The sequence below is a fragment of the Pomacea canaliculata genome, linkage group LG12, assembly GCF_003073045.1.
Source record: "Pomacea canaliculata isolate SZHN2017 linkage group LG12, ASM307304v1, whole genome shotgun sequence".
NCBI classification, from domain to species: Eukaryota; Metazoa; Mollusca; class Gastropoda; order Architaenioglossa; family Ampullariidae; genus Pomacea; species Pomacea canaliculata.
The window spans coordinates 2,911,540-2,936,922 of NC_037601.1; the positions used below are offsets into that span (position 1 = coordinate 2,911,540).

The 25,383-nt window shown below is 37.4% G+C and overlaps 2 protein-coding genes across 3 annotated transcripts in view; one reads left to right on the forward strand and one right to left on the reverse strand.

Moving 5' to 3' along the window:
* Positions 1 to 3,398: 3,398 nt before the first annotated feature.
* On the reverse strand, positions 3,399 to 14,576 carry LOC112577311 (U3 small nucleolar RNA-associated protein 4 homolog). The gene is given in 20 exon segments (XM_025260366.1): positions 3,399 to 3,637; positions 4,034 to 4,123; positions 4,252 to 4,434; positions 4,814 to 4,909; positions 5,275 to 5,387; positions 5,682 to 5,874; positions 6,308 to 6,468; positions 6,986 to 7,085; positions 7,583 to 7,662; positions 8,245 to 8,422; positions 8,607 to 8,654; positions 9,273 to 9,289; positions 9,292 to 9,347; positions 10,301 to 10,469; positions 11,068 to 11,152; positions 11,477 to 11,545; positions 11,693 to 11,812; positions 12,407 to 12,461; positions 13,731 to 13,869; positions 14,456 to 14,576. Coding segments are annotated over 19 exon segments (2,034 nt in total). The 5' UTR covers positions 13,835 to 13,869; positions 14,456 to 14,576; the 3' UTR covers positions 3,399 to 3,520.
* Positions 14,577 to 16,230: 1,654 nt separating this feature from the next.
* LOC112576790 (tankyrase-2-like) overlaps positions 16,231 to 25,383 on the forward strand; it is a 37,834-nt gene continuing 28,681 nt past the window's right edge. For both annotated transcript variants that reach the window (XR_003101913.1, XM_025259509.1), the window contains exon 1: positions 16,231 to 16,374. Coding sequence is in view for 1 of the 2 variants with exons in the window: in XM_025259509.1 (XP_025115294.1) it covers positions 16,366 to 16,374 (9 nt within the window). In the remaining variant the exon portion in view is untranslated. The remainder of the gene's footprint in view (positions 16,375 to 25,383) is intronic.

The following is a 25,383-nucleotide window of genomic DNA, read 5'->3' on the forward strand; positions in this document are numbered from 1 at the left end:
TGAACGAACTTAACTGATTTGAGATTTGAATGTAGCAATAGCGTCTTGCTGTCCTTCTTAGATTATTTTTCTTGCTGTTGTTAGTAGAAGTAGTAGTAACGCTATGGGCAACAAACTCGACCAAAATGACTCGACCATGCACAAGACCGACAAAAGACTCAATTACTCCTATGAGACGACGACTACCCATGAAGAATCTAAACTTTTCAACCACTCAAAGATGATCACTCATCAAGATATAATCAGGTTGTTTCATATCGATGACTGTTGTATATGAAGATGCGTTTCACGCTAGCTGCTGAGCTGAAGTAAATCTAAGACCTGCAAAATACGAAGCAATTATATGTACATACATGGAAGTTGCTAGAATGTTTTTTTCTTTTCTTTTTAACCAAATGTCCATTGGTTCGATTTTTGAAATCGCGTTGTCTCTAAGTTGTGGTCGAACCATCTCTTGGCAGTGGTCGAGTTGACACATGGTCGAATTATCTGGATCCAAGCTTTTATTATTTTATTCCACGTGTTAGCGCTTAGTGAGGCGGAGGACATAAAGCCACTACTCTTGGTTTGACAGGCATTCAGTCGTGGATCATGTAGTCGGCACGCTGTTCTTGGCAGACCTTGTCCGATGTGACACGCTCCATTTGCTGGACCACACTGAGGTTCTGAACTACTCCGCGAGACAGACCACGCTGAGGCGGATATGCTCGATTTAACAGGTCATCTCCAACTTCATTAGGAATGACATGAAAAAAATAGCTCATTTTTTATTTATTTTACTAAGACATTTGAAACCAAGGAAGAATGTCCCGGGAAACGGAACAATCAGTACCCGGCATGGCACGTACTCGTGCTTGCATATGTGAGTGCACACATACCTTCAAAAGAGTGTGTGTGTGATGATCTAGGTTGTGAAAACAATTAAATATCATTTTATGAACATCAAGACTCAGAAAAAACTGGAAAAATTGAACAAATTAGAATCCACCATTAGGCTTAAAAAGTTTCAGTTTATGAGCACACCCTCACACGCACACATTGCCTTATACAGAGATGTCGGAAGAATATATTGATTATATTGTACAAAAAAACCTTTCTGCTGAGATCTGAAATTTTACGAAATTAAAAAAAAAAAAAAAGCATTTAGCCTTTTGTAACAGGCCGAGCACAGTCATTAGGAACTGTTGGTCGTCATGGTTACAATTGACCAACTAACGATAAGGTTGGGTATAAGCTAGTTTCCTGATTAAGGTTTATTATCCCTTACCTGGAATAAATTTTGTTTATTTATTTCTTTTAAATAGACGGAAGATTTATTTATAAAAATTATTTAATATTAATCTTTTTAAGTTACCAAATGGATTTTCGGAATTTTGCACTTAAATCTCTCCAAGAACCAGAAAGTCGAGTCTCCTGGAAAAGGTAGTAGCCATGCTGGAATCTATTTTGGCACAACTTGAAGTTTGCATTCATTCAACCTTTACACCCTGACTTGTCGGCAAAGATAAGGCAGGTAATGTACAGGTCAGGAGAATACGACATCCTGGATTTAACATTCCAGGGGGACTCAGCATCATCATCGATCTTTCTCCCAACAGCAGCCACTTTGTTGTTCCTCCCCAAGTTATACATGGCACAGTTTCTTGTGAGCTCCTCCTCATCAATTTATATTTTCACGAAAATGTACCATCTTTCCCTGAACGGTCATCATGGATCATTTCAACTGTAGTTTGCTCTTCCCAGTTCAGTCGATTATTTCTAGTTGAACAACCACTTGTTCTCAGTGGCTGAGGAAGAATCTCTCATGAATTCCAAGCAAGTCAGCTTCACTCCATCATAATTTTTTTCACTTTTATGTTTTCTCTGTGTCGGTGATACAGACTGAACAAAAGAGAGGAGCCAGTCTGCTGAAAAACACATATAGACGATATCTACAGGCACTAGGGATGCCAGTCTGGTCTGTAACATTCCCAGATTGTACTTGCACTTATGCAACTGCTTTCCATCTGGAAAACTCAAATTTTGTAAATACAATATCTATACTTTTTCTGATGCACGTGAAAGCTTACTCATCCAGCCATATACAGATTACATACATCCAAATCTTTCGAACAGAATCTGACGAGGGAACGGTTCGTGGGTCTTCAGGTTGAATCCCATTTGGAGAGCAGGGAGCATGTAGGAGCTGTGAACCAGATGGACTGCTTGCTGACAAAGTACATTCATCTACGAGTGCGTGAGAAAATACCTACAACTCTTCCATTTCTGGACAACATGTCGATCAACATGCCTTCCCATGTTCTTTGCCTTCCCTGAAGAGCTCGTTCATCTTTTTAGCGGGTGGACGTTTACTTAACACACCCGCACGCCACTTCTGCTGCTCCTGGATGTGCATCCTATCCAATGTTGTAACCACGTTTAACGAGAACATTCTTTGTGCGATCTCACAGACCACAAAGATAAGGAATCGATTCACCTCACCCATTGAATCGTGTCGCAAAGGCGAGCTTTTGAGGCGGATTTACTTCTGATTTGCCTCCGGGACAGACGCGCGCGAGTCAAGAGTAGGACAAATAAACAAACACATGAATTCCTTTCCTGGCATGATCGACACCATGAGAATTGCCTTGGGAATAATCGTGCAACGAACGACCTGAGTCGGGGAGACGCGGTTGGTTCGTCTCTGGTTGCTCCGTGAAGATTAAGGTGAAAGTGTAGTCCAGAAAGTAGCGGCTTTGGGGTGCTGTGGTCGACTTCAAAGCTTTGACATACATGCGATTCACAATGCATTTTTGTTGAAAAACTTAGTTTTTATGTTAATTTTCTCACCTACCCTCACCAAGTTTACAATGACATTTTTTGGCCACGGGGTGTTCAATTAAAGAAAAAAAAAAGGTTAAAGTTATAGTAATGAAATTTTGTAGTCATACGCACACCTAAATAATCCATCTTTTGCATCGAATATCCATGGTATTGTCTCTGGGCGTATACGCTAGGTAGCCCTCATCTTCCTATCCTAAAACCTGATATATGGGGAAGAAAAAGACCAGTTGCTTGGAGAAGCGAGTCATTGGTTGTACATGTATTTGTCATTCCACATTATTTACAATTTTTAAGGCCAAAGCACACGGTCAGTTGCTCACAGAAAAGGAGGAACAGGGATAAATTACTTTTTAGAATGAAAGGGAGGTGACTGCAAAATGGGTTGGTGGAAGGAGATAAGAGAGTACAGAGAAGGGGGCTCTGAAGATGTTTGTCCTAGACAGGGCATGAGGAGTTTCCTTGGACAGAAAGAGCTATGAACAATATGAATAATGCATTTAAATGTTAATAAAGATTTTGAGTAGATATACTTATGCAAACTTAAAAAAAAAAAACAACAAAACTCAAAACCAGCATACATTTCATTATTTCAACAAATTTATTTTTCCAACACTTCATACTCTCATGTTTTATTCCAAACAACCACAGATCCAAATGTCCAAGAAACAAAGCAGTTTTTTTTGAAGATGCCAATCTGTTAAGTTCCAAACTTCTTTTGCCTTAGGGTGGGAGGAAGAGAGTCCTGAATGGCCATAGGAGTTCTCTCCACCACCACCAAACTGTTTGTGCTCAACAACTCCATATGGAGAATAAACTGTAACAAACAAGTGTGCAAAATCAATAGAAACTGTAGTAGGAATTTATTTTCAGCTGCATAAAAAACAGCTTTACAATTTCAGTTAAAGATCAGAGCGAATTCTAGACACCTCCTGCATGAGTCACATAATAACTCACTTTGAATTTGTCAAAAAAACAAACCCAAAAAGTTAAAGAGGGAAGAGTAGATAAAAAACTTTGTTGATTCTTTTAACACACATAAAAAAGAGAGGGAAAGAAAAGTGTACTCAACGCCAATAAAGTGACATGCTGTGAATCAAAACCAGCTTTGAAATAGAATCTGTTTTATGAATTTCTGATTAATGTTCATGAAATATTCTTAATGCTAATTAAAACAAGAAAAATTGTGTAAAAATCAGGTTAATCTCAATACCTTGTACTTGCTACAGGCAATGAGTGGTCTAGCCTCTTCTTGATCTCGTTTGTTTTGATTGAAGAGATGGTAGTTTTTCTCTGGCATTTTCTAGAGAATGACCAATCAAAATTTTAAGAATGTGCATTTGTCTGTAAAATAACATGTGCTACATTTTCTGTAAACATATGCTACCTACTACGCCAATAACAAAACAAAACAAAAAAGAAACTCATTACCTGGGAACGATCGATGACCAAAATATCATGTTCACTGTTCAGAATGAGGTGACTGGAGTCTCCTTCAGGACAAGCCACATAGCGTAGCGTTCCTCTCTGTTTAAGCCACTGAATAGGAAACTTTTGACTGTTGTCCCGGCTCCATGCAGTATATTCACGCTTTGAAATGTCAAACTCATATACCTGACAGACAAGAAGACACATAATAGAAAACAAGCGAACCTTACACATAATCATTTAAGTTTTGAATGCTCATGATGTTAGCATTATTTATCTGACTATTTTGAGAGAACAGAGTAATACAACAAAATCCTTCACCCAATTTACAAAGTAAAATTATTGGTGACCTTGTATTAAATCCTGAAATTAGAAGAAAAACTGCAATCTCTTTTTACACTGGTGTAAATAAAGGTCCATAAGCAAAATAGCTTAATCAAAATGGTGACATCATCACAAGGTTGGCTCCTTGTTACAAGATTAGAAACAGATAATTACTAAATTAGTGCCATATGTCATCATGATTTCCAACCCATTATCAACAAAACATTTAAAAAAGGCTTACTGAGTGGTCAGAGTATGCGACGAAAAGACTACAACTGCCTGCGCTGAAGCCGAGTGTTGTTGCTTGAATACGGATATTGGGCAATGCATAAATTACCTGAACAAACCCAACATTCAAAACAATCCTATACTATGTGGGTAATTTTTCATAGCAAATTAAAGATAAACTATCAAAAAAACATTGCAATCAGACAACATTATTATAAATTCAGCACTAAGAATAACCACGATTTAAGAAGGGTAATGGGAATCCTTAAATGATGGGTAACATCTCACAAAAAACAGCAAAGCAAGCAGTTTTCTAGTACTGACAGTTCCAATAAGGGCGCAGAAACCAATTATACAAAACTCGGCAACAACGTAGTTATAGTTACTAATAACAGTTTGATAAACTATCAGAAACAAGATCAAAGATCAAAAGGATTTGTGTAACAATAAAAATCATTATATTTCTTAGCATACTTGACCACTGTCGATATTATAGAGGTGCACATCACCCCCTGTGTTAGCAGTGGCAGCGTACTTGCTGTTATCACTAACTGCCAGCACTGTGAATGGATGTTTGCGCTCAGAGCCTAAAGACAGAAGACAGTACAGTCCAGGTATCACACTAACGGACTTATGCAACAGACTGGCTAATAAAGGAAAAATAAATGGTACTTCACAATGAGTATGCATTTTCAGAGCCAACCTGGAAACTAAAGCTTGACACACAATATACAAGTTGCATTTATGAAAAATATGGACCAAGTTGGTAAAATAAACGCATGTGCCACTAGCAAAAGTTTTGAAGTATGGAATCTTAATAGAACAATAGTAGCCATGTCACCACTGTTCACTAAATCTTTGAAGAATGATAGTCATCTTACAAGGCACTGCAGTATGAAGAAGCTCCACAGCACTTTCATGTATCTGCCAGACCTGCACAGATGCAGTACTGGTTGCTGCAATAATGTGTTTCTTATTAGGAGTGACTATGAGCCGGTGTGCCTGGGTGTTGGATTTTGATGTCACTGAAAGTCTGGAAACTTCCACTGATGGGGTGTGTGAAGATATCTCATTCTGAAAGAAAAAAAAAAAATATGAGGAAACCCTGCTCATTTTCTTTAGAGATAAGTCACAGGATGAAATGTCTATGTTGTTAAAACATTTCCTGATTCAACATCTTTTGTTTGTAGGAAATGCTGCTGATTCTATGTTTTGAATATTTCAGTATCCCTTAGAGCAGGGGTGGGCAATGAATTTTCCCAAGGGGCCGCATGAGAAAATTTTAAGGGTACACAGCTTATATTTCTGACTATATGTGTGTGAATATGCATATATGTTTTGAATATTTCAGTATCCCTTAGAGGGTGACAAATTAACAAAGAATCTTGAATCTTTACAATTGTGCAACACAATTTTGCAATTATGTTTTACTTTTTCAAAATAGAAAACAGTCCATCAAAAGTATTGATTATTTTTATTATTGCTGTATTATTGCAACAGTTCATACCAATGTAAGTTTGTGTACTCTGATTTTCTCTTGATCACTGAAGGCAATAATCGTCCCATCTGAGGAAACCGTACTACACACAATGACCTCCCCTTTTCTTGCAGACAACTCCAGAAGTTTAAGTGGCTTGGAGTGCAACTGAAGAATGTCACCATTTACATCTGAAACAGAGTTATGAAACATAATGGCACTTGGACTATGCCATGCTTGAACATGATGGTCCTCAAGCAATATTTCTAAGAGAATTATCTTTGGGTGCTTGACCACTTGCTTGGCACTTAATCAACATGTTAAAACCTGAATATGACGATGGGATTTCCATTGAACATTTTGGAAAAAAAAAAAATGTGCGCTTCAATTTCAATTAGTAAAGTGGGTCATGCACTGTTTAAGCAACAATCAAAACTCCTTACTCCAAAAAACATGCCCCGTCACCCTAAATTCAAAGTTCTATTACCAAGAATGTGCTTTATGCTGATGATTAGCATATTTGAGAGGTGTGCATCATGTCTGAGACATGCAGAGCAGATGCGTTGCCATACTTGTTTATTATTATAACAGTTACATCCCTTAAGATTAAGCCCGACTGACAAAAATGAGACATTATTGTATATGCCAATGGAGATGGTAACCATGACCTGTGTTATAACTCACAATAGCATTAAAATAAAACCTTACTTGACATGCTGTTGGTATGACCAAGGCGCCAAAGTTCCAGACAGGTTGGAAAGCGCAGCAACAACAACTTTGCTTTTTTTGCTACACTCACCATTGAATGCTGAAAACAAGCACATGACATGAGTATGATTTGTGATGGTGTGGTTTCTAATGGTGAACAATAATCCATATAATCATCTGAATTGGCAGTAAGCCCACATTCTTTAACTAAAGAAGATATATCTGTTCAAGGCAAAATAAAAATGTATCTCTGCTTTTCGTCAACTCATTACACACATTCAACATTTCGTTAAACTATGCCGACCTGCACAACACACCTCAAGCACAACCTAGTACTTCTAATACAGCTCGTGTCATTTGTCAAATTGCAAATGTGCACGTCATTGTAATAAATAAGACAACTAAATTAACTCAAGTTACATAATGATAACAACAGCATTATGAATACTACCAAGCCATACATTAAATCAATTGATTCTACATTATGCTGATGTGGAAAACAAACTCTTAAAAATATTGAAGTGCCTCAAAATATATAAATCTTTATTTAGACAGTAAAATATTGATCAGTAATAAATGAACAAAATGAAATGGTACCATTGGAATGGCTGGCAGCTTTAAGATCTTTCTGGCTTTCTTGCTAGCTGTCTCACAGCATATTAGAACTGTGTCTGCACCTAAAAACAGCCAGCCATATGTTACTTTAAAATCTTACTTTTTTTGCATGGTGGCAAGAACAGAGCTGGAAGAACACAGCAAAAGATTAAATAAACAAGCACTACTGCCTGGACATTCCTGGGACCACAAAGAAGTCATGACACAAGATGTTATCACCATGTTGTGTGCTATTGTGTCACATCGCCGCTTCATCTTTGTGTTTTGTTTCTTCATTGGACTGTGACTTGATCTTCCGGTGCAGTTCACTGAGCTTGTCTTTTTGACAGATAAGCACACCATACAAGTGCACTCTTATTACTGTAAAGAGCCTTGAGTTCTGCTGTTGCTTGAGAAAGGCTTTACATAAATGTGCTTATTAACATTATTAAGATGGAGGAAAGTGGATAGGGTTTTCTTTCTTCACATTTAAGGGTATAGGAAGAAAGTTTCATGTTTAAGTTTCTCCATTTTAACAAAACTAAACCCTTATGTAGTCTCTAATAATCCAGAAGGAAATATGAGAGATCAAAATAATAACATAATAATTACAAAGAAAATTTCTTTCTCTCACACAAGTTGCAAGAGAAACATTGAAAACCTACCTCCAGACACAATCTTATCCCCTGCAACAGCACACGCATGCACATCATGTGTGTGGTAAGAAAATACAGAACTTCGAACCCAGGATTGCAAGACATTGTGAGATTCTGGTTCTATGCGAGTAAACCTGACCACTGAAGGGTCCACTCCACTGCTGTATACGTTGGTCTCATCTTTCTGCTAAAAAACAAACCATCTCATTCATAACTCATAAATGCATGGGTCGATGTTGAATTTGTGATTTATAAAAATGTACAAATAACAATGAGCTTGGGGTACATGAAACTAAACTTGTTTCAGCTATTACAAAGGAAAACAAAAATGTAGTTTGGATCCCTAACTATGGTACATCAAAATCACTTACTTCATCCACGCATACTGTCAGAACATCTGCTTTGTGGCTTTGAATACTCTGAAACAGAAAATGGAAAGATTTAAAAACTTTTACATAATTCAGATAAAACAAATCTGAAACAATATAAATATACAGTGATCCCTCATTTATCACAGGAGATGCATTCCAGAACCACCCATGATAACTGAAAATCAGCGAAATAGAAACAGTATATTTATTTATGTATTTAAACACTATATTAAGGCTTTATAAACCCTCCCCCATACTTTTACGCTACATAAACCTTTCCCATTTCCTTAATAACCATTCCCACACTGTTGTTTACAACTGTGAGTAGGCGGGTAGTGTCTCAGGCAAGCAATGTTGGTTCTCGTTTCAGAGTAAATACATGCATTATTTACCATATTTCATATTAATTTTATTAATTATATTTCTTTATTGTTAGAATTAATATTAGTAATACATTTTATACACTTTGGGCTTTTTACATCTAAAAATTCATAATATATATATATTTTCCACAGATCGAATTTCGCAGAAAATCCATGAGGAATGATCCACGAATCATTTTTTCACATTTATTTCTTACAAAAACCCGCAAAAGGTCAAGCGCGAAGTAGGGAGGGATTACTGTATACTCTTAATTATAAAGACGTAAAGCAATGTTCGACATACCTTTATCATGGTACCGTTTTTCCATTCCAGAAGATAGTCTTTCCTGTGGAATCACCACTGATGATTGTAAGATCACTGTCAAAGTAAGATGCAAAAAGGTCTCTTTACAATTTCTTGGCTCTAATCATGATATTGAGCTATCTGCAAACTCCTACATGTAACAGACCTGTTGCGCACAACAATTATTTTGAGACGTTAAACACACTAACCCAATCACCCACATCAACAAAACTAAACACTGCACTGTCAGAAATAAAGAGAAATTAAGATAAAAAATGTAACATATTATCCAAATAAACACCTTGATGTAACTAGGTGCCAGTTATTGAAAACTCATCTCACAAATTTTCTTTGTACAGTTGCTGTTATAGTGTGGCATCCACTATTAAATCTTAATTAGTTCGCTTTCAATCTATCAGGCATTAGTCCACATATATATTTCTTGTTATGGCACAGCAGTATAGCCCAGGCACCTCACCATCAACATACTGCACCAACAGTCCTTGAACAAATACAATGCTAGACAGTAAAAGTTCTAGAAGGAAAAGTATAACACAGTGCTTAATAGCTACTCAAGATGGACCTCTAGTTTACTACCCCAGCAGCTTGGAAAGTGAAGTTCCTGGCTAGTTGAAAGGGTTAAAACTCCCTTTTGCCTGCACCTTCTTTGTCGGGCACTACCCAAGTCAATAATTTGGCAGATTGCCTGCTTTTCTTTGATGTCCTTTGCTGTTGCTGACAAACCATAAATCAGCATCCCTGTGTCCTATCCATGGGCTGATAGGGAAGGTGTCAACTAGCCCTTTCCTGGGACGGCAAAACCACTTTCACCATTATACTAACACCATTTACAGCAGAAGCAACTGAACCGATCCTGACAGTGACTGGTCAAGCATTAATTACTTCCATCATGTAGAATACTGTTATTGTACACTTTTGCATAAAAAAGTTTGAAATTGTAGCTATAATTTGTGACTTATGTGGCAATAGCCATGGTAAGATATAATTTTCAGATTCAAGACACACACCTTGTGAGTCCTAAACACCAGACCGTAGTCTCTTTACCACCATCTTGGCGCCCAAGTGTCAGTCGTTGTAAGGCACGACCTGAGTGGGAGCTCCAAATGCGAATGTTGTCTATTCCTCCAGTGACAACAATAGCCTCTGCTGCATGCCAGGCAATACACAGGATGCGACCTTTAGACAGAGTATCACCGAGTCGGAATTTTTAGTTAGGAAGGAAACAATTATCTATTAAATATGACAAGTTAACTTAGGCACAGCATTGTTTGTATGAGCTCATGCTGCGGTGTAATACACTGCAATGTTATCATGATGTGGATGAAGATGGTGCCAATAAGAATGATGATAATGGATTCATCCGTTTAAAACTGTCCACATAACAGAGAAGATCTTGCCAAAAGACAGGCTCACTTCTGGTTCAGCAAAGTGATGAAACATCTAACAAAACAATAAACTCTATTATTTTTAAAGTTCCCTTTTGCTGTTAAAACAATGGTACTGGTGTGTGCGTGAGAGGGGAACATGTTACAACTGTATCACAGACAGAGATGGATGACTTGTGAAGCAGTTTTGTCCCTGTGAACTCGGTTTCGTCTGTCAGATGGCAAATACCTGCTAAAGACTGTAGCTACTCTTGAAAGTTACAAAAGACTAAACTATTGATTCCCCCTTGTTTTAAAACGAAGAAAAGTTAAGGGTGAACACCAGTCAAATATTTCTATCATTAAGAAATGGAATAATTTGATAAGAACAAGATATTTCAGAAACATACCTTCCTGCTTCTCAAAAGTCTTTAAATATTGCAGTGAATTTTCTCCTGCATCAAAGAGTACTACACATCCATCTTCAGTCCCAGCCTGTAACCAAAAGTACACATATTGTTCACTTATCTTAGGTGTAACCAAAGTAATAATGACACTCACTCTCTTAGCTCTAAACATGCAGACCATGAAGTAAACATCTCTTATACAAAATAGTCTTTATCAGCCACTCATTATACTATACTGTGTGGAAAAGAACATTTACGCTTTACCACTAATCCTTACAAGACCTATACACCTTTGGAAGGACATTGACGGTAGACTCTGACTAATCTGAATGAGATGTCATTAAAGAGATAAAGAGTGTGTGTATGTGTGTGTAATATAATAAAATCATACGAATGCATTTTAAAGACTCACGGCCAGCTGATTTTCAGCTTCATTTTTGGTCAAGCACCATACAGACCCAGCACTAGAAAAAGCACTGCTCTGCAAAAAGAATTAAATGTCATCCAAAAACATCAAATGAGAATTTTACTCTTTTTTTATTAATATTATAAAATCTCAGATATAAATTTATAATTGTAAAAGAATATAAAACTAATAATGGATTAAAAACTTGATAAATTGTCTTGCCTTTGGCAGCAGAGATAAGAGGTCATATTCAACAACATTTCCCTCTAGACAAGCGCTGAAGAGTCTTGTTCCAAGCCACACAAGTCCTTCTATGGATCGCCCTTCAATACCTGGGATAACCTATTTGGACATCAGACCACATATTTCATAAAGCAGTGTATGAACAGCTCCTTCAATTTTCTTCTCCTTATCTATACCAAAATATATTTTATCATCTATATGATGAGCTACCATGAATATGTAGATGCAGGGCCACATAGGAAAGAAAATAATAAATTGAATGAAATATCTGGCTAGGTAAATAAACAAAATAATTCCAAAAGCCTTCCTTATGTGTCACTGCTTTAACTTTCTCATGCTTTTCATGTATGTGTTAGAGTGGTCTACATTTCACTAAGAAGAAACGTCATTCTTGGTTCTGGATAAAGGAATAGCTTACACTCCTGAGAAGAAGGAAAAAATATCCCTCCACTTTACAGTCAACTAGTTACTTAAAGTTTGTTCTAAAACAAATTCATTAATTCACTAAAGACCATTAATATATCATGATACTAGTTTTGCAACTAGGGTGATGCCTTGGGCTACATTCTTAATAAGAGGATCTGCAAAAATCCTTATTTTATTTTTTTAATATTAACAATCTAGGCTAAAAAAATCAAGACGGGAACAAAAAAAAACCCACAAGATATACTAAGATAAAATAACTCTTAATACCTTTTCCTGAAAAAAGTTATCTGCTGCACTCCAGATTTCAATGGAACCATCAATCCTGAAAGGTAGTTTTTTTGTCAGCAACTCACTAGTACTTGAAGAATACGTTATGACTTGACTTACATCAATATTTGCTCATTGGTATCTAAAATTCAGTAAACTATTATTATTATTACTACATTTTTAAGGAATTTATTTAAGATCACTGCATAAGCTGTCAAGCTGAAAAGTAAACAGTCTGTAAGGTCCAAATTACTACCAGAGAAACACATTCCTGACTTTTCCCAGGATAAACTTCATTTGCAGTCAGCATGGTTGGCCATGACCTCAGTGAAACAGGAAGTCTTTATGATTATTGTAGAATCTCAAAACCATTTTTGCCAATTTTACTGTTTTTGTTATGTATGTGACAAACAGTAGAATATAGTGGAAACAATATTTTCAGACTAAATGAAATTAAAAACACAATACAGATTTTTTTTCTTATTATTTACTGATGTAATCATCCTTCATTACCAGTCATTATCAACTGTCTGCACTCTGTAACCAAATGCAAATTTGTCAAATTTTTCATTCATTTTCATCTTTGCTAGCCATGCTCATTTTAATTTCTCTGGGCCCTATATGCATCTCACTGATGCATCTCGCTGATCTCACCTTTATAACAGCACACCTAAAAGCATTTCCTTCCAGCTTAGAAAACTTAAAAGTGTTTATACCCCTAGCCCCATCCTCTCTTTTTTCCCGTAACCTTAACGGATGGTGACAAATCACAATAGCAAGTTCTAGTTCTCCACCAACCTCCTACCCCATGACTGCTTCTTGGAGAACAGCTGACTGATGTTATCATTCTTGATGGTAGATTCAATGCTAGTTTGAAGAATATCAACCATTAGTTTTTAAGTCCTGCATTACCCATCTAAATGTGTGCTCTCTTAAATTTGCGCTCTTTGGAAAATTTTTTGCAGTAATCAAGCCAGTTCCTAAAATAATATCTCCTTTTTTATTTGTATGGAATAAGCTTTAACAGGCATAAGCTAAGCCGTCTGTACATACCATATGTCTGATCATGTGAACGTACAATTCTGTTATTGTAAGGTGGCCAGACGTTTCTGGGGCGAAAGCGGGACATGTGCCGATGATGGTGTCGTCACCGTCAAAGAACACCGAATCAGCATACTGTATTCCGATTTTTAAAGACAAGCGGGACATTTGATGGACTTGCCAGAAAGCGGGACATTGGGCGTCCCGCTCGATAAGCAGGCGGGACACGAGGGCAAAAGCGGGACGTCTGGTCACCTTAGTTATTGGCATTTTAAATTCTTACCGGGATGCTGCAACTCGCTGTGTTGACTTTTCATAGCAGATGCATGTGACTGCCTTTGGCTTGTACTCGAAGAAACGTACATGATGAACAGTGAATTCTCCCATCTTGTGTCTGATGTTATTTAGTTTAAAAGAATTATCTGTAAAAAGAAACAAGCAATGTATCATTATGTACAAGAGTATCAAAAGATATTCATTCAACATTCTTGGCTGTCATTCAAGATGTGTTAACTTAATTTCAAATACAGAGGTGGAAGTCAAGGTTTCCTTACTTAACATGACTATATCTCACTGAGTAAACAAGTTATTTTGGCTGATTCATAGCTTGAAAACTTGCGGAAAAGAATGTCATTCAAAAATGCTCGCATCTCAAATTTCCCTAATACACAATGGTAGTTAAGGGAAATCGGCGAAAATATGGGCTATGTTTAAGTCTCATTATTATTGCAAGTTTGTGGTCTCATGACTTCTCACTGAATACCGTCCTTAACGGTTCTCACTAAAGTAGAACAAATGAGGGAATGCTAGAGCAAACTTTATAACTATTTCACAAATATATGACGATTTATCCTTTTGGCATGCAAACTGGATTTATTTTTCGAAATAATAATGTTTTATAATCATATAATGTTTGTTGTGGATGTGGAAGTCGAAACATTTAGCACACGAAACTAAACAAACTATAAGCAAAATATATATTAATGATGGAAAACAACCAATAATGACCTTTGCTTGTGTGAAGATTTTCGTTTGTCTTTCGAAGAACGTTTCAAGGAAACTACTAGTACCAAAAGTAGATTCAGTACCTCATGTCTTTTCAGGAGGCTGCCATTTTGGAAAGACCGTGAAAAAAGTCATCCTCTATTTTCATTGGATAATATTCTTGAGTTCGCTGGAGTTGACCTCTAGTCACGTGGTGTGGTGCTCTCTCGCTCTCTCTGTGAGATGTGTGCAGAAAAGATGTTCGTTGCGGTTCTAAGGTGGGACAAACAAGGGGTTGAATTACTGCACGGATTGCTGGACATAAAAGAATTGAAATGTCTGAGTGATAACATTGAAAATTCAATGATGTATTCACAAAAATATACGTGGAGCCCTTTCCAACTATATTCAGCTAGACATTTATAACAATTCATTTACAAAAAAAGTATATAAATGTATCTAGATAGTCATGATGTATGATGTATTTTCCCATTCCTAGCATACATGATAATTTACAGTTATTAATACTTAATTTTAAGGATCATGACGATCATATCCAAATAAATTTTAGTTACTTAATGACGAGATTAAAATTTAATATTTACTTTTATTCATTATATTTTATCATGGACGTATTCTTTTTTTCTTTTTTAAAAAAATTCAAGCTGAAGATCGCAAGAGATTCGAGAATCAGAATCTATCTCTTCAAAAAAATTTTCAGCTACTTTAGCTTAAAAAAAAAAAAAAATACATGCAGTTACTTAATTCCCACAGACCGAGGAAGTGAATAGACGATCGAGGTTTTACCAATGGCGCCAAACCTGGAGGCGCACACATTCTAGGCCAGGGGTGGGCAATTAATTTTCCCAAGGGACCGCATGAGAAATTGGGATGATTTTAGGGGCCGGGCTAATATAGTTAACTCAGTTTTACCCAATACTGTATATATAGTATATATCCTGGCGGGCCGGTCAGAGACAGGCGGGCAGGCCTTTGCCCAGGTCTGTTCTAGGAGGTTCGAGACCCAAGTGACCAGCTATAGCTGTAGCGGAGCGGATAGTTTAGCTATAGCGGTTAGAACTTAGAGGGTCCGAAATTTTCCGGTTCGATACCCGTGAGATTCAGCATATACTTCCCCCAGTTGTAGAAGAGGATATCGACAAGAAGCTGTCCCTGAGATCAGCGACCCCATTAATTAAGCTACGTACGATGGGGCAAAGTTTGCCACAATACATATAATTATAGTAGTGCGGCCAACACAATTATCAGAAAGCTTCCGGTGCTCGATCTCATCAATTTACAAAATTTATTACTGTGACATGTGATGCACGCATTTGCTTTAGGAGCGTGTTGGACTAATTATGTGTGATGATAAAGGCAGATTATGCCGACCAAAACGAAAAGAAAAAATGAATTAAGTAAACTATTGGCGATAAATCCTACCTCCCTAGAGGTAGGAAAACTATTAAGGTAGGATGTTAATGTGTCGACAGTAGCCCGTAAGTTAATTATGTGGATACCTGTTTATAATCATAACTTTAAGTACAGCAGACGCAAACATTGGAGTTTGGCGGATGGGGGTAACCCCTGACGTTGCATCCGCTGCCATTTGGTTCATACTTGTTTTTATTACAACATATAGAATACGAATGTATTGTTCACGATGAAGGCAGCCCATGCGCTAATTGTTTGTTTTTCTCTGACCGTTCCGTTTTTTTCCTGCCGCGGAAAACGGATGCTGATGTCAAAATTCATCGTCAACGGGTCAGCAGCCGGTGTTCCAGTAACAGCAACTCGCGCGTGCGTCGCTAGGTGGCGCTGGCATGCAGATGCTAATTTTGGTTCAGTGGCAGACGATCACTCCAAGCTACGCAACGTGAACTGACAATTACCTTTATAGATTAAAAAATCAGACTAACACATCAACAAGGGCAATGTTGGAGGTAAGAGTATATCCTCTTATAAGAGTAGAGCACGCAGAAGTTTTATTTGTATGGTTTGACAGTTCTGTTTTTCGTTTAGATTTGTGCTGTTTTGGTCAGCGCCTCACTACGATGATCAGTACCACTATCAGTGGCAGAGGGCTCTACCACCGTCTAGCTGTAGCGGGGTTGTTTGCAATATCATGCTTACAGTTAGAAATTGAAATCATGCATTGTTGTAGAATATTTCAGAAAATTACTTCAAATATAGGAAATGTATAAAATGACTATGAAATATGGTTTGTTATTCTTACACAATATGACGTTGCGATCGACGGTCAGTAAGAAATATCGGCTGGCTCAAACAGAACCACTGATAAATATTCGAACACATCATTCCATAAATACGAAATATACTATATAGTATAGGAAGGGATATTTACTCAGAAAAGTAGTATACAGCATGACGTTGCTGACATGATATGGCTAGATTTATTGAATCAAGAAGCATAGAGTCTTTGATCATACAGGCAAACATAAAAATAAGTATCCGACTGTCACATACCTTCATTGGCCTGCTTTCTCACTAAGCAGTTTTCCTCACTTTGTGCCTGCATTGTATGTGAATGAGTGTTTGTGCGGTTGTGAGGGTGTGTGCTTTGTCAGTTTTGATGTAAGTGTTGCAGGTTTTTGTGTCATAGAAACAGCTTACAGTTTTATCCAAAGATGTGTAGTAGTATATTCAGATTGGTTCTTATAAGCACTCTCATCATTAAGTGTTTTCAAATCCAGAGTACAATAAGCAGGATCGGTATAAATTTACAGCGTTGTCAGGTTAGTTAATGTGCATTGCAATCCCAAATATTATTTTCTCTTTTAAAAATAAAATGTAAAAATAAAAAGTCCTGCAAGTTTGAAATAATATACCTAGAAATAATTGATCCAGTTTTGTTGTACCTGACTATTTTGAACACCTTTTGAATTTGACTGGCTTATTATCCATTTAATCTTGATATAAAATTAATTTCTTTGCAAAATATTTACCTTACAGTTTATTTTTCATGTACTCCATAAACATTTATTTACCATACACCAAGCAACACTTGAAGTGATACCATCTACTCTTGTCTGTGATTTTTAATTTTCTTAGATTTAAGTATAATATTACTTGAAAACAAATGCATTGCTCATGTGAAGTACAACCAATTTGGAATGCTTGCAAACTGAAATCAATTCACGAGTATGCATGAGAATGATGACCTTCTCAATTATAATGTATAAAAGAAGTCTTTTCAGATCTATAAAACATTGAAAAGGCAGAAAAACTCATCTAGATATCTAAATATCGTTTCACAAAGTTTATGCGCAAAATAGTTAAAAATTGGGTGGCCACTTCTTTAGACCTTATTCAGTTGAAGCCTTACATTCTTAAAGATTGCATAATTATTGCCATAGTATAGCTTTGGTTTTGAGAAATGCTGACACAGGCCAGATTATGCTTTATGTTAACAGCTGTCTTATATACTTGAGGTTGTCATATGTTTTATGGGCTTATGTACATGACTGCTGTTAATATCTTTCTCTGAGTCCCAGTCTGGAATTCTTTAAAGATGGACTTAGAACCTAGTGGTCTGTTGTATGCACATTATGAAAAAAATATTAAAAAACCTCATTATGTTCATAATTGAATTATAAACCACTTTTTATCCGAAACAATGATCTGTGCATTATTATGTTGTGGCTGTGTGTGCATTGTTACATAGTAAATTTGTCATTCCTGGAATGCAAATTAAGTTCATGGCTTATAACCCATAATATTATATATGCTGACTCTCAGGTTTTTTTTGAAACCACAAGACTGGGTTAGATGTTATGTTAGAATGACAAAAGTAGAACAAAAGTGTGGGTGTAAGGGTGTAAATGAGGCCTACTAAGAGTAAGAAATGTTTTATGTTGGAAAAAATCTGTCCCCATGCATATATTCAAAACATTTTTTTCCAGATAATCTGATTTTACTTTTTATTGATGTTATTTTAAGGGAAAAATTGCAAAATCGGTAAATATTTGTAGTATGCAGAGGTTAAGTTATTCTAGTTATGTTATGTGTTAAAGTAACTGTTCAGCTGTTATGGGTGTTGCTATAAATGTTAAATCTGTGGCTGAGCTTCACATTCTTACTAAAAGATGTTATTAAAAAACTGATGTTAGTGTTAAGGAAGAGCTGACACAAAGACTGTTCTGGAGTATGTTATTTCATGTTTTTAAACCTGCTGCTGTTTGTAACAAAACAAAAAAAAAAACCCAAAAAACAAACAAACAAACAAACAAACAAACAAAACAAAAACATTTGAATAGGTGCATCGATAGTCCGGCGGTGATTGGTTAGGGGAATGTAAGAGCAGAGCTGAGATGGGACGACAGACGTACTGGAGATTGGAGCAGCATTACTATTTAGAACCACCTCAAAGCTCTTATGAGCTGAAAACTAGATTGACGTGGGAAGGGGCGCAGCGCTGGCATTACTGGTCAAGCTGTGAAGAATAAAGGACGCGATACTTGTTGGCGCTATTCCTGGGTCTGATCGAGTGCATGAGAGGAAGTTTACCTTTCGCCACCATCACACCCCCTCCACTCGGTTACACTTTGTTCAAACTTAATAACAATAATGGGTATTTGTAATGTGCAGCGCCACGACCAAGATAGGTCGCACTCGCTGCGCAGACCAGGTAGAATGGGCTCACGCTGCAACATCTTTACATAGTCTTCAGTAATTACTGCAAAGTTGAAATATTTTAATTAGTGATTTGATTGCCTGCTCACATTTTCCCCTTTGTATCGTTCATTGTTCTTAAGGAGAGACGTCATCGATTAAACATATTTATCTTGAGTTTTATTAGACCTTAGGCGCTATTGATTGTTTTAGCTATTTGAAGAGGTACTGTTACAAAACTTCTTTGTGCAACGGAAGTTTTGAAACCATTGATCATGATGCGGTAGATAATATATAGCTAGTTTTCAAAGATCTCATCTATTTCTAAAAGTTACATATATATAGAGAGAGACATAAGGCATAGCTAATGGCACTACATGCATGACGTTTAGCACTTATAAAAATCTTTAACGTGACTTTGGGGTGGAGGAAGGAATCCACTACACTGTTTCTTTGACTTTACTCCGGCTGCTTTATAATGTAGTCACAGACATAGGAAACTGGCACATGTGCAAGACACTGAATAGGACGCCTACCGTTGCGTTTTTGTTTTGTTTTTTTAAGTTTTGCTCAACGTTATGGCTTTCGCTTGAGAAGAAAGAACACCAGACATTTGAGAGAAAGGGCAGAGGGAGTGGAAGATGTTCTCTCTACTCCGTTCTTTTGAGGAGATGATTAAGAAATCAGAACCTGTGCGCAGCCAAGGTGATGTACAATTCAAAGGTGATGTCGATCTTAGCTGTTAACGCTTGCGTCCGTGGTTCTGGGCGAACCGACAGACGGGGGTCGGCTACAAATAATTCAGTGTGCAACTGGTAATCGACTTCGGGTCTTGACAATAGCCCATTGCTTGCAGAGCCACGAAAGTTGATCACTTGTATATCTTATGAAGCGATCAGCTTAATTAGAGTTTTTTTAAAGAATGTTTTTTTTTTGACCGATTTTTTTTTTTTGCAAGTAAGGGTATGGGATCATTAGATTGTGAGCGCGAGATATGCAAGCTCTTGATATTGGGGAAGCGAATTGCCGAGTATTTAGAGTACTGCCGTCCGCAAGAAACGCGCCAGTTCGATACCCGTGTGGCTCAGCAAATTTACCCGAGGAATGGGTACATGACTCCATAGAGGGTCGGGTAAGGCAGTGAGGGAGAGGAGATGAACACACTCACATAAAGCTGACCCCGAGAAAAGTGAGGTCTCTAACACCTCACTCTCCAGTGACCTAAGAAAGGTTAGGGTACGAGCTTTACCTTTTTTAAAAAAAAAAAAAAAAATCTATCAATACAAGTCTCCTGATTTTTAAAGTAAAACATTTTATAAATAATAGAAAGCAATAAAATAATTTTAGAACCAATTGAATGTTCCATCCAATAATAATGAGATTAAAGTCTTGTAACCGAAAACGTAGCCAAACAACCTTAAGAAAGCCTCCAATTGTCATCTTCTCAGACGGACATACATGCTAATTCGTAATACATGATTTATACATTCCAAGAGTCGTGGCTCTCGCAGGAGTAATGGCTTACTGTTCTGAGTAATCGAAAGACGAAGTCGATTCTTGTACAAGCAGTAATGATTATGGCAACGTTCATCATAAATCATTTCCAGCCCTCATCCCCTACACACACACACGCTGAAGTCAGTATGTCGACGAGGGCCCACGTTTTTCACGATCTTATTTGCCACGAGCTACACTCAGCAACCTCTGTAAAAACGAGTAAGATGCTGTGTAGTTGCTCCTTTCGGCCTGTGATGCGCCAAGGCGACCAAGAATCGGACTGGAACTGGTACAGATATAGTGCACAGAGAGTGAGAAGTCATCGGTGATTACAACGATGGCCAGCAAACGCTAAGATTTGCTACTTCAGAGTTATTTTCATGTTAGGATAGGGATAGCTTATTTGCAAGCTGCTGCAAAGTTATGCTTGTATTAGAGAATTAGGACATGCAGTATGCTTTGTAAGCGCTAGAAGTACATGTATATGTTTTAATACGAGCAAAACTGAAGATTTAAGTCTCGGAGTTAATGAATCAAAAGGCTCTTCTTTCCGCGCGTCCGCGAGCGCTCGCGCGCGTGTATGTGTGATTGAGCGAGAGAGAGAGAGAAGCATGCAAACATGCTCAGGCTTTTCTGAAAGGAAAAAAATGTATGTTTCCTTTTCACCTTTGAGAGAAAAAAAGAGTTAAATCTTAGATGTGAAAAGTAGAAAGCAAACATCGGTGGGAGGAAACATATTTAAATAATTCTATGAAGAACACGTGATTATACTAAAATGCTATAAGCAAATGCTAAACAAATCAGAGCACCAGCCAGTCATTGACACATCTCATTTAGAGCGTGAATGACGAAGTCAAGAAACGGTCCCAGTGTTCTAATAATTACCCAAGAAGTCTGCCCTGGGACACACAAGTGGAAATTTCGGAGCGCATGAAATTGCTTTTAATGCTTAAGAGAAAACTATAATTAGGTATTGTGAAGGCCTTGTTGCATCGTGGTGGAATAAATACAGTTTGTGACTTGCAATCCAGACAGCTTTATTAGACTGGCGGCTCTGAAGTGCTGTTGGATGTTTGGAGCATGTCCGCTATTTTAAGAGATTCAGCCAATTTCATGGTGACCTTCAGGTCAGACGGTAAAGCTATTCCTGTCAGGTGTGTCGCAAGCTGGACCTACGGATCGATGGTTTTTTTTAAAGAAAGGCTGATTTTCTGCTTTACGCAACATTGGTGTCATCAGTATGGTTTACTTTAGATATAATGTTTCGGTGAAGTATTTCTTGTTTATTGTTGAATTTTATTTTGTTCTGTCTTGTAATAAGCATAAAAAGTCTTGACTGATTTGGTATTTCGAAAATTTGACCTGCAGACATTAAAAACAACAGCATTTGTTTTCGTGCTACAGTAACGTCACTAAAAGCACCAGCAGACTACTGTATCTCAATTTTATACATTATTTTTGAATGGAACTCAGTGGTTTTAGTGCTACAATTCAATGCATGCCTGTATCACTGGGTTATATGACATCTGCACGAGAGTACATCAGGACCGTTTCTTACGCTGCGTAAGAATGCTGTAAGTAATATTGGCCGTTGCTTTGATTTGGTTTGGCTTTTAATCGTTGCTTTTTACTTTTTTATTTATAATAATGTGTGTTTACCTATTTACTCATAATATAAGTTGAAGGTGACAGGAGGCAATGCCAATTTACGACGAGTTCAACTCGACATTATTTCAGGGTAGTGGAAGAAGAGAAACTTGTCGTAAGAACTTGGCAGATGTATTTGCCTTTGAAGTAAGGTACATGTTACTACTTAGAAAGACTTATGCAGCGTGTCCCCTCTCCCATTCCAAGTTTGGCTTCCGTTGGTTTAGGTCCACAGTAATTGTTCTAATGTTCTAAGAGTCCATCTGCGTAAGGTCGAAAGAACTCAACTGATGGGCGATTTGCTTGTAAGACAGTTTCGTTTTCGTGGATTTTCACCTGAGTTTCTTCTAATCTGTTTTTTTAAGACGCGACAGGCCCCATAGAAATACAGAAATACAGTGTAGGAATACATGCTGGAACTAATGCAGAGAAGCTGCAAATTCTAGGTTGTGAATATCGTTCAGCGTGTTCTTTTACTGCTTTGTTGGCTCGGTTTTTCACCCTTGGCCTTAACTACCCTTTCCTTTGTCGATTTTGATAGCAGATGTTAAATTTTATAGTGTTTGTATCACGGGTTTAACATGTTTATTTATTGATAATGTCAAGACCTTTTTCGTCACACCGAGATATAATGATAAAGGAAATGTGAGCAGCAGCACGACGCTTAACTCTGGACTGGTTGCATGATTCTTCGCGAAACATTTTGGAATATCTAAGCAGGCATGTCTTTTCTTTGCTTTTTCTCTGAGATCTGATACACAGTTATGGTTTCTTTATATCTAGAGTTCTAAATCAACCCCCCCCCCAAAAAAAAAGGAAAATAAATCCAAGTTATCGAGTTAATGAAGCATAATACTATTACTACTATTAGTAACAAAACGGTTATGCAGCACTTTTCCCCAATATGAGCAGGGGAAGAGCACACATCTTTTTAGGTTAGGCATCGAACGCGTGAACACGAGGCACACGAACACTCAAACAGCGAGACACTCATACACCGGAGTACCTGGGGAAAAACCCACCGATGATAAGCCTTGTAAGTAAAGAGAGATGCAAGCTAGCGAAAGGACACTGTACTACGAAAGACAATATACGATCACGAGAAGTGATTTTTAAGTCGTTAACTTCCCTCCCTATTGATGATTATTATATCACAAAAGGCTTTGTCCTCATTTCCACTACTGCTGTTGAATCGCCAGCTGTTAGCCTATCTGAAATGATGTCCTTGATATGCCTATCAGCAGACCTGAACAGAAAAACATGCTGCCAGTTAACTGCAGGTCTTTATTATGCCACTGTGACAGATGAATGATGACTCACGTTTACTCAGGGGTGACTGATATTCTATAACGGACAAGCTGTTATGTTGTAATTTTTAGCTTAGCACTTGTGGCGAAACAAATTAAAAATTAATCTCAGAATAAAGAGCAACCATAGCAACAGCATGCGTTAACAGGGTGGTTAGTGCAGTCTTATTTTCTCTGAAAAACCGACGAGGCTGATATATCTGGTTTAACCAGATATTTTTCTAGTAGATATTTTAACACTTTGTGTTCTTATAGTATACATGCTTACATATTGTGGAATATCACATCTAAAGTGTGATGAAACTGCTGAACATTTATTGTACTTCAGTCTTACGCTGAAAGCCTTGTGTGGTCATACGGTTTTTTTTTGTTTTTTGTTTTTTTTTTAGTGTTTGTACGAGCGTGTTTGAAAGATGCACGCAAAAGAAATGTGTATTTAGCGAGTAACTAAGCGTATGGCATTCTTGGTGTGCTACCAGGTGCACTTGAAATCTTAGGTAGCTTTCACCGCTTTTTTGTATAAATAATTACAGAAAATTACAAAACAAACACGTATTGAGAACGAAGAAGCGAAGGACACATATAGTCTATTGTACTTGTATGTAAAATATTATTTCCTATTAACTACAAGATTCACTCATTAGGGAACAAGGATTATATGGTCACAGCTAAGGAGGGGGAAATATTTGTGGGCCAATTTATATGTGTTGCAGTGTTTCTGTCCTTTAGATAAAATAACATCGGTACAAATAGTTTGATGATTGCTTCTTACAGTTTGAACTATTACAGAAGTATCATTCAGGAGGGAAGTATTTCGTGCAAACTTGTATTTCCTGGGCTTGAAACCAGTAGCAACGTAATTTTTAAAAAATACTCCAGGACAGGTCCAATGTGTTACTGCGGAGGAGCTTCTGTGACAACCGTAATCAAGACCGCGTACTTTTGCGTGTTCTCTTCTTAAAACACCTGTACATTGTTGGTGGTGGCAGGTCATCTGAAAGAAGCTAATGAAGATGTGCTGAGATTAAAGGCGCAGCCATGAACACTCGCAGGCATACAGACACTTGAGCGTGGCGGCAATGGGAAACAAAGAGAGAGAATACTGCAGTTGTCGTTAATCGGATACACTGCCATGTGCCATGGATCCATCGTCACGAACCCCATGCAAGAGTTGCGCCACAATTCACATGCGCTGTCAGGCGAGCAGTGTGTTCAGCGGCTCCAGCTCTAGTGATTTATCAGAACTCTTTCCCTAGCCAGATGATTTAGTTTCTCATTTGCGTAAAGCTTTTATACTTTTCGTAACCCTTTAAATTATTCGTAACACTGGTCCATCAGTTCACTGTTCACAACTTTCAATAATTCCGTTTTCATCTCATTGCCATGTATTCACTATCTTCTTATCATCTCATGAATTATGAGAATACATTGTCTTTTATTCACGTTTTCCATGTTAGAGAGTAAAAGTTGTTAATGTCATGTGCTTTGTCGGTTCTAGCGACGAAATTGAAAATTTGCAGTAGAGAAAAACACGGCTGGTTCGTTTTCTGGACATTGCGGACAGGGACTGTAGTGACATTAAGTTTCTCCTCGCTGTAGCCCGATAATGCCACATGTTCCCATCAAATGATAGGTAGTGAGAAGGTCGCAGTGCATAATCACTACCGATTTTTTTCCTTTTTATTATTGTTGTAGACGATCTGTTAAAACTGGAATAGAAGTCATGCCATTTGTAGTGGCTGATGTGGTGGTGACGATGACGAGGATTCCTTGATAGCTTAAAGCACATTGAATTATTTTTATTCTTAAACATATTTTGTCTTTGATCTGCAATTTACAATTTTCTTTTAGACTGTCACAACTGTAGAT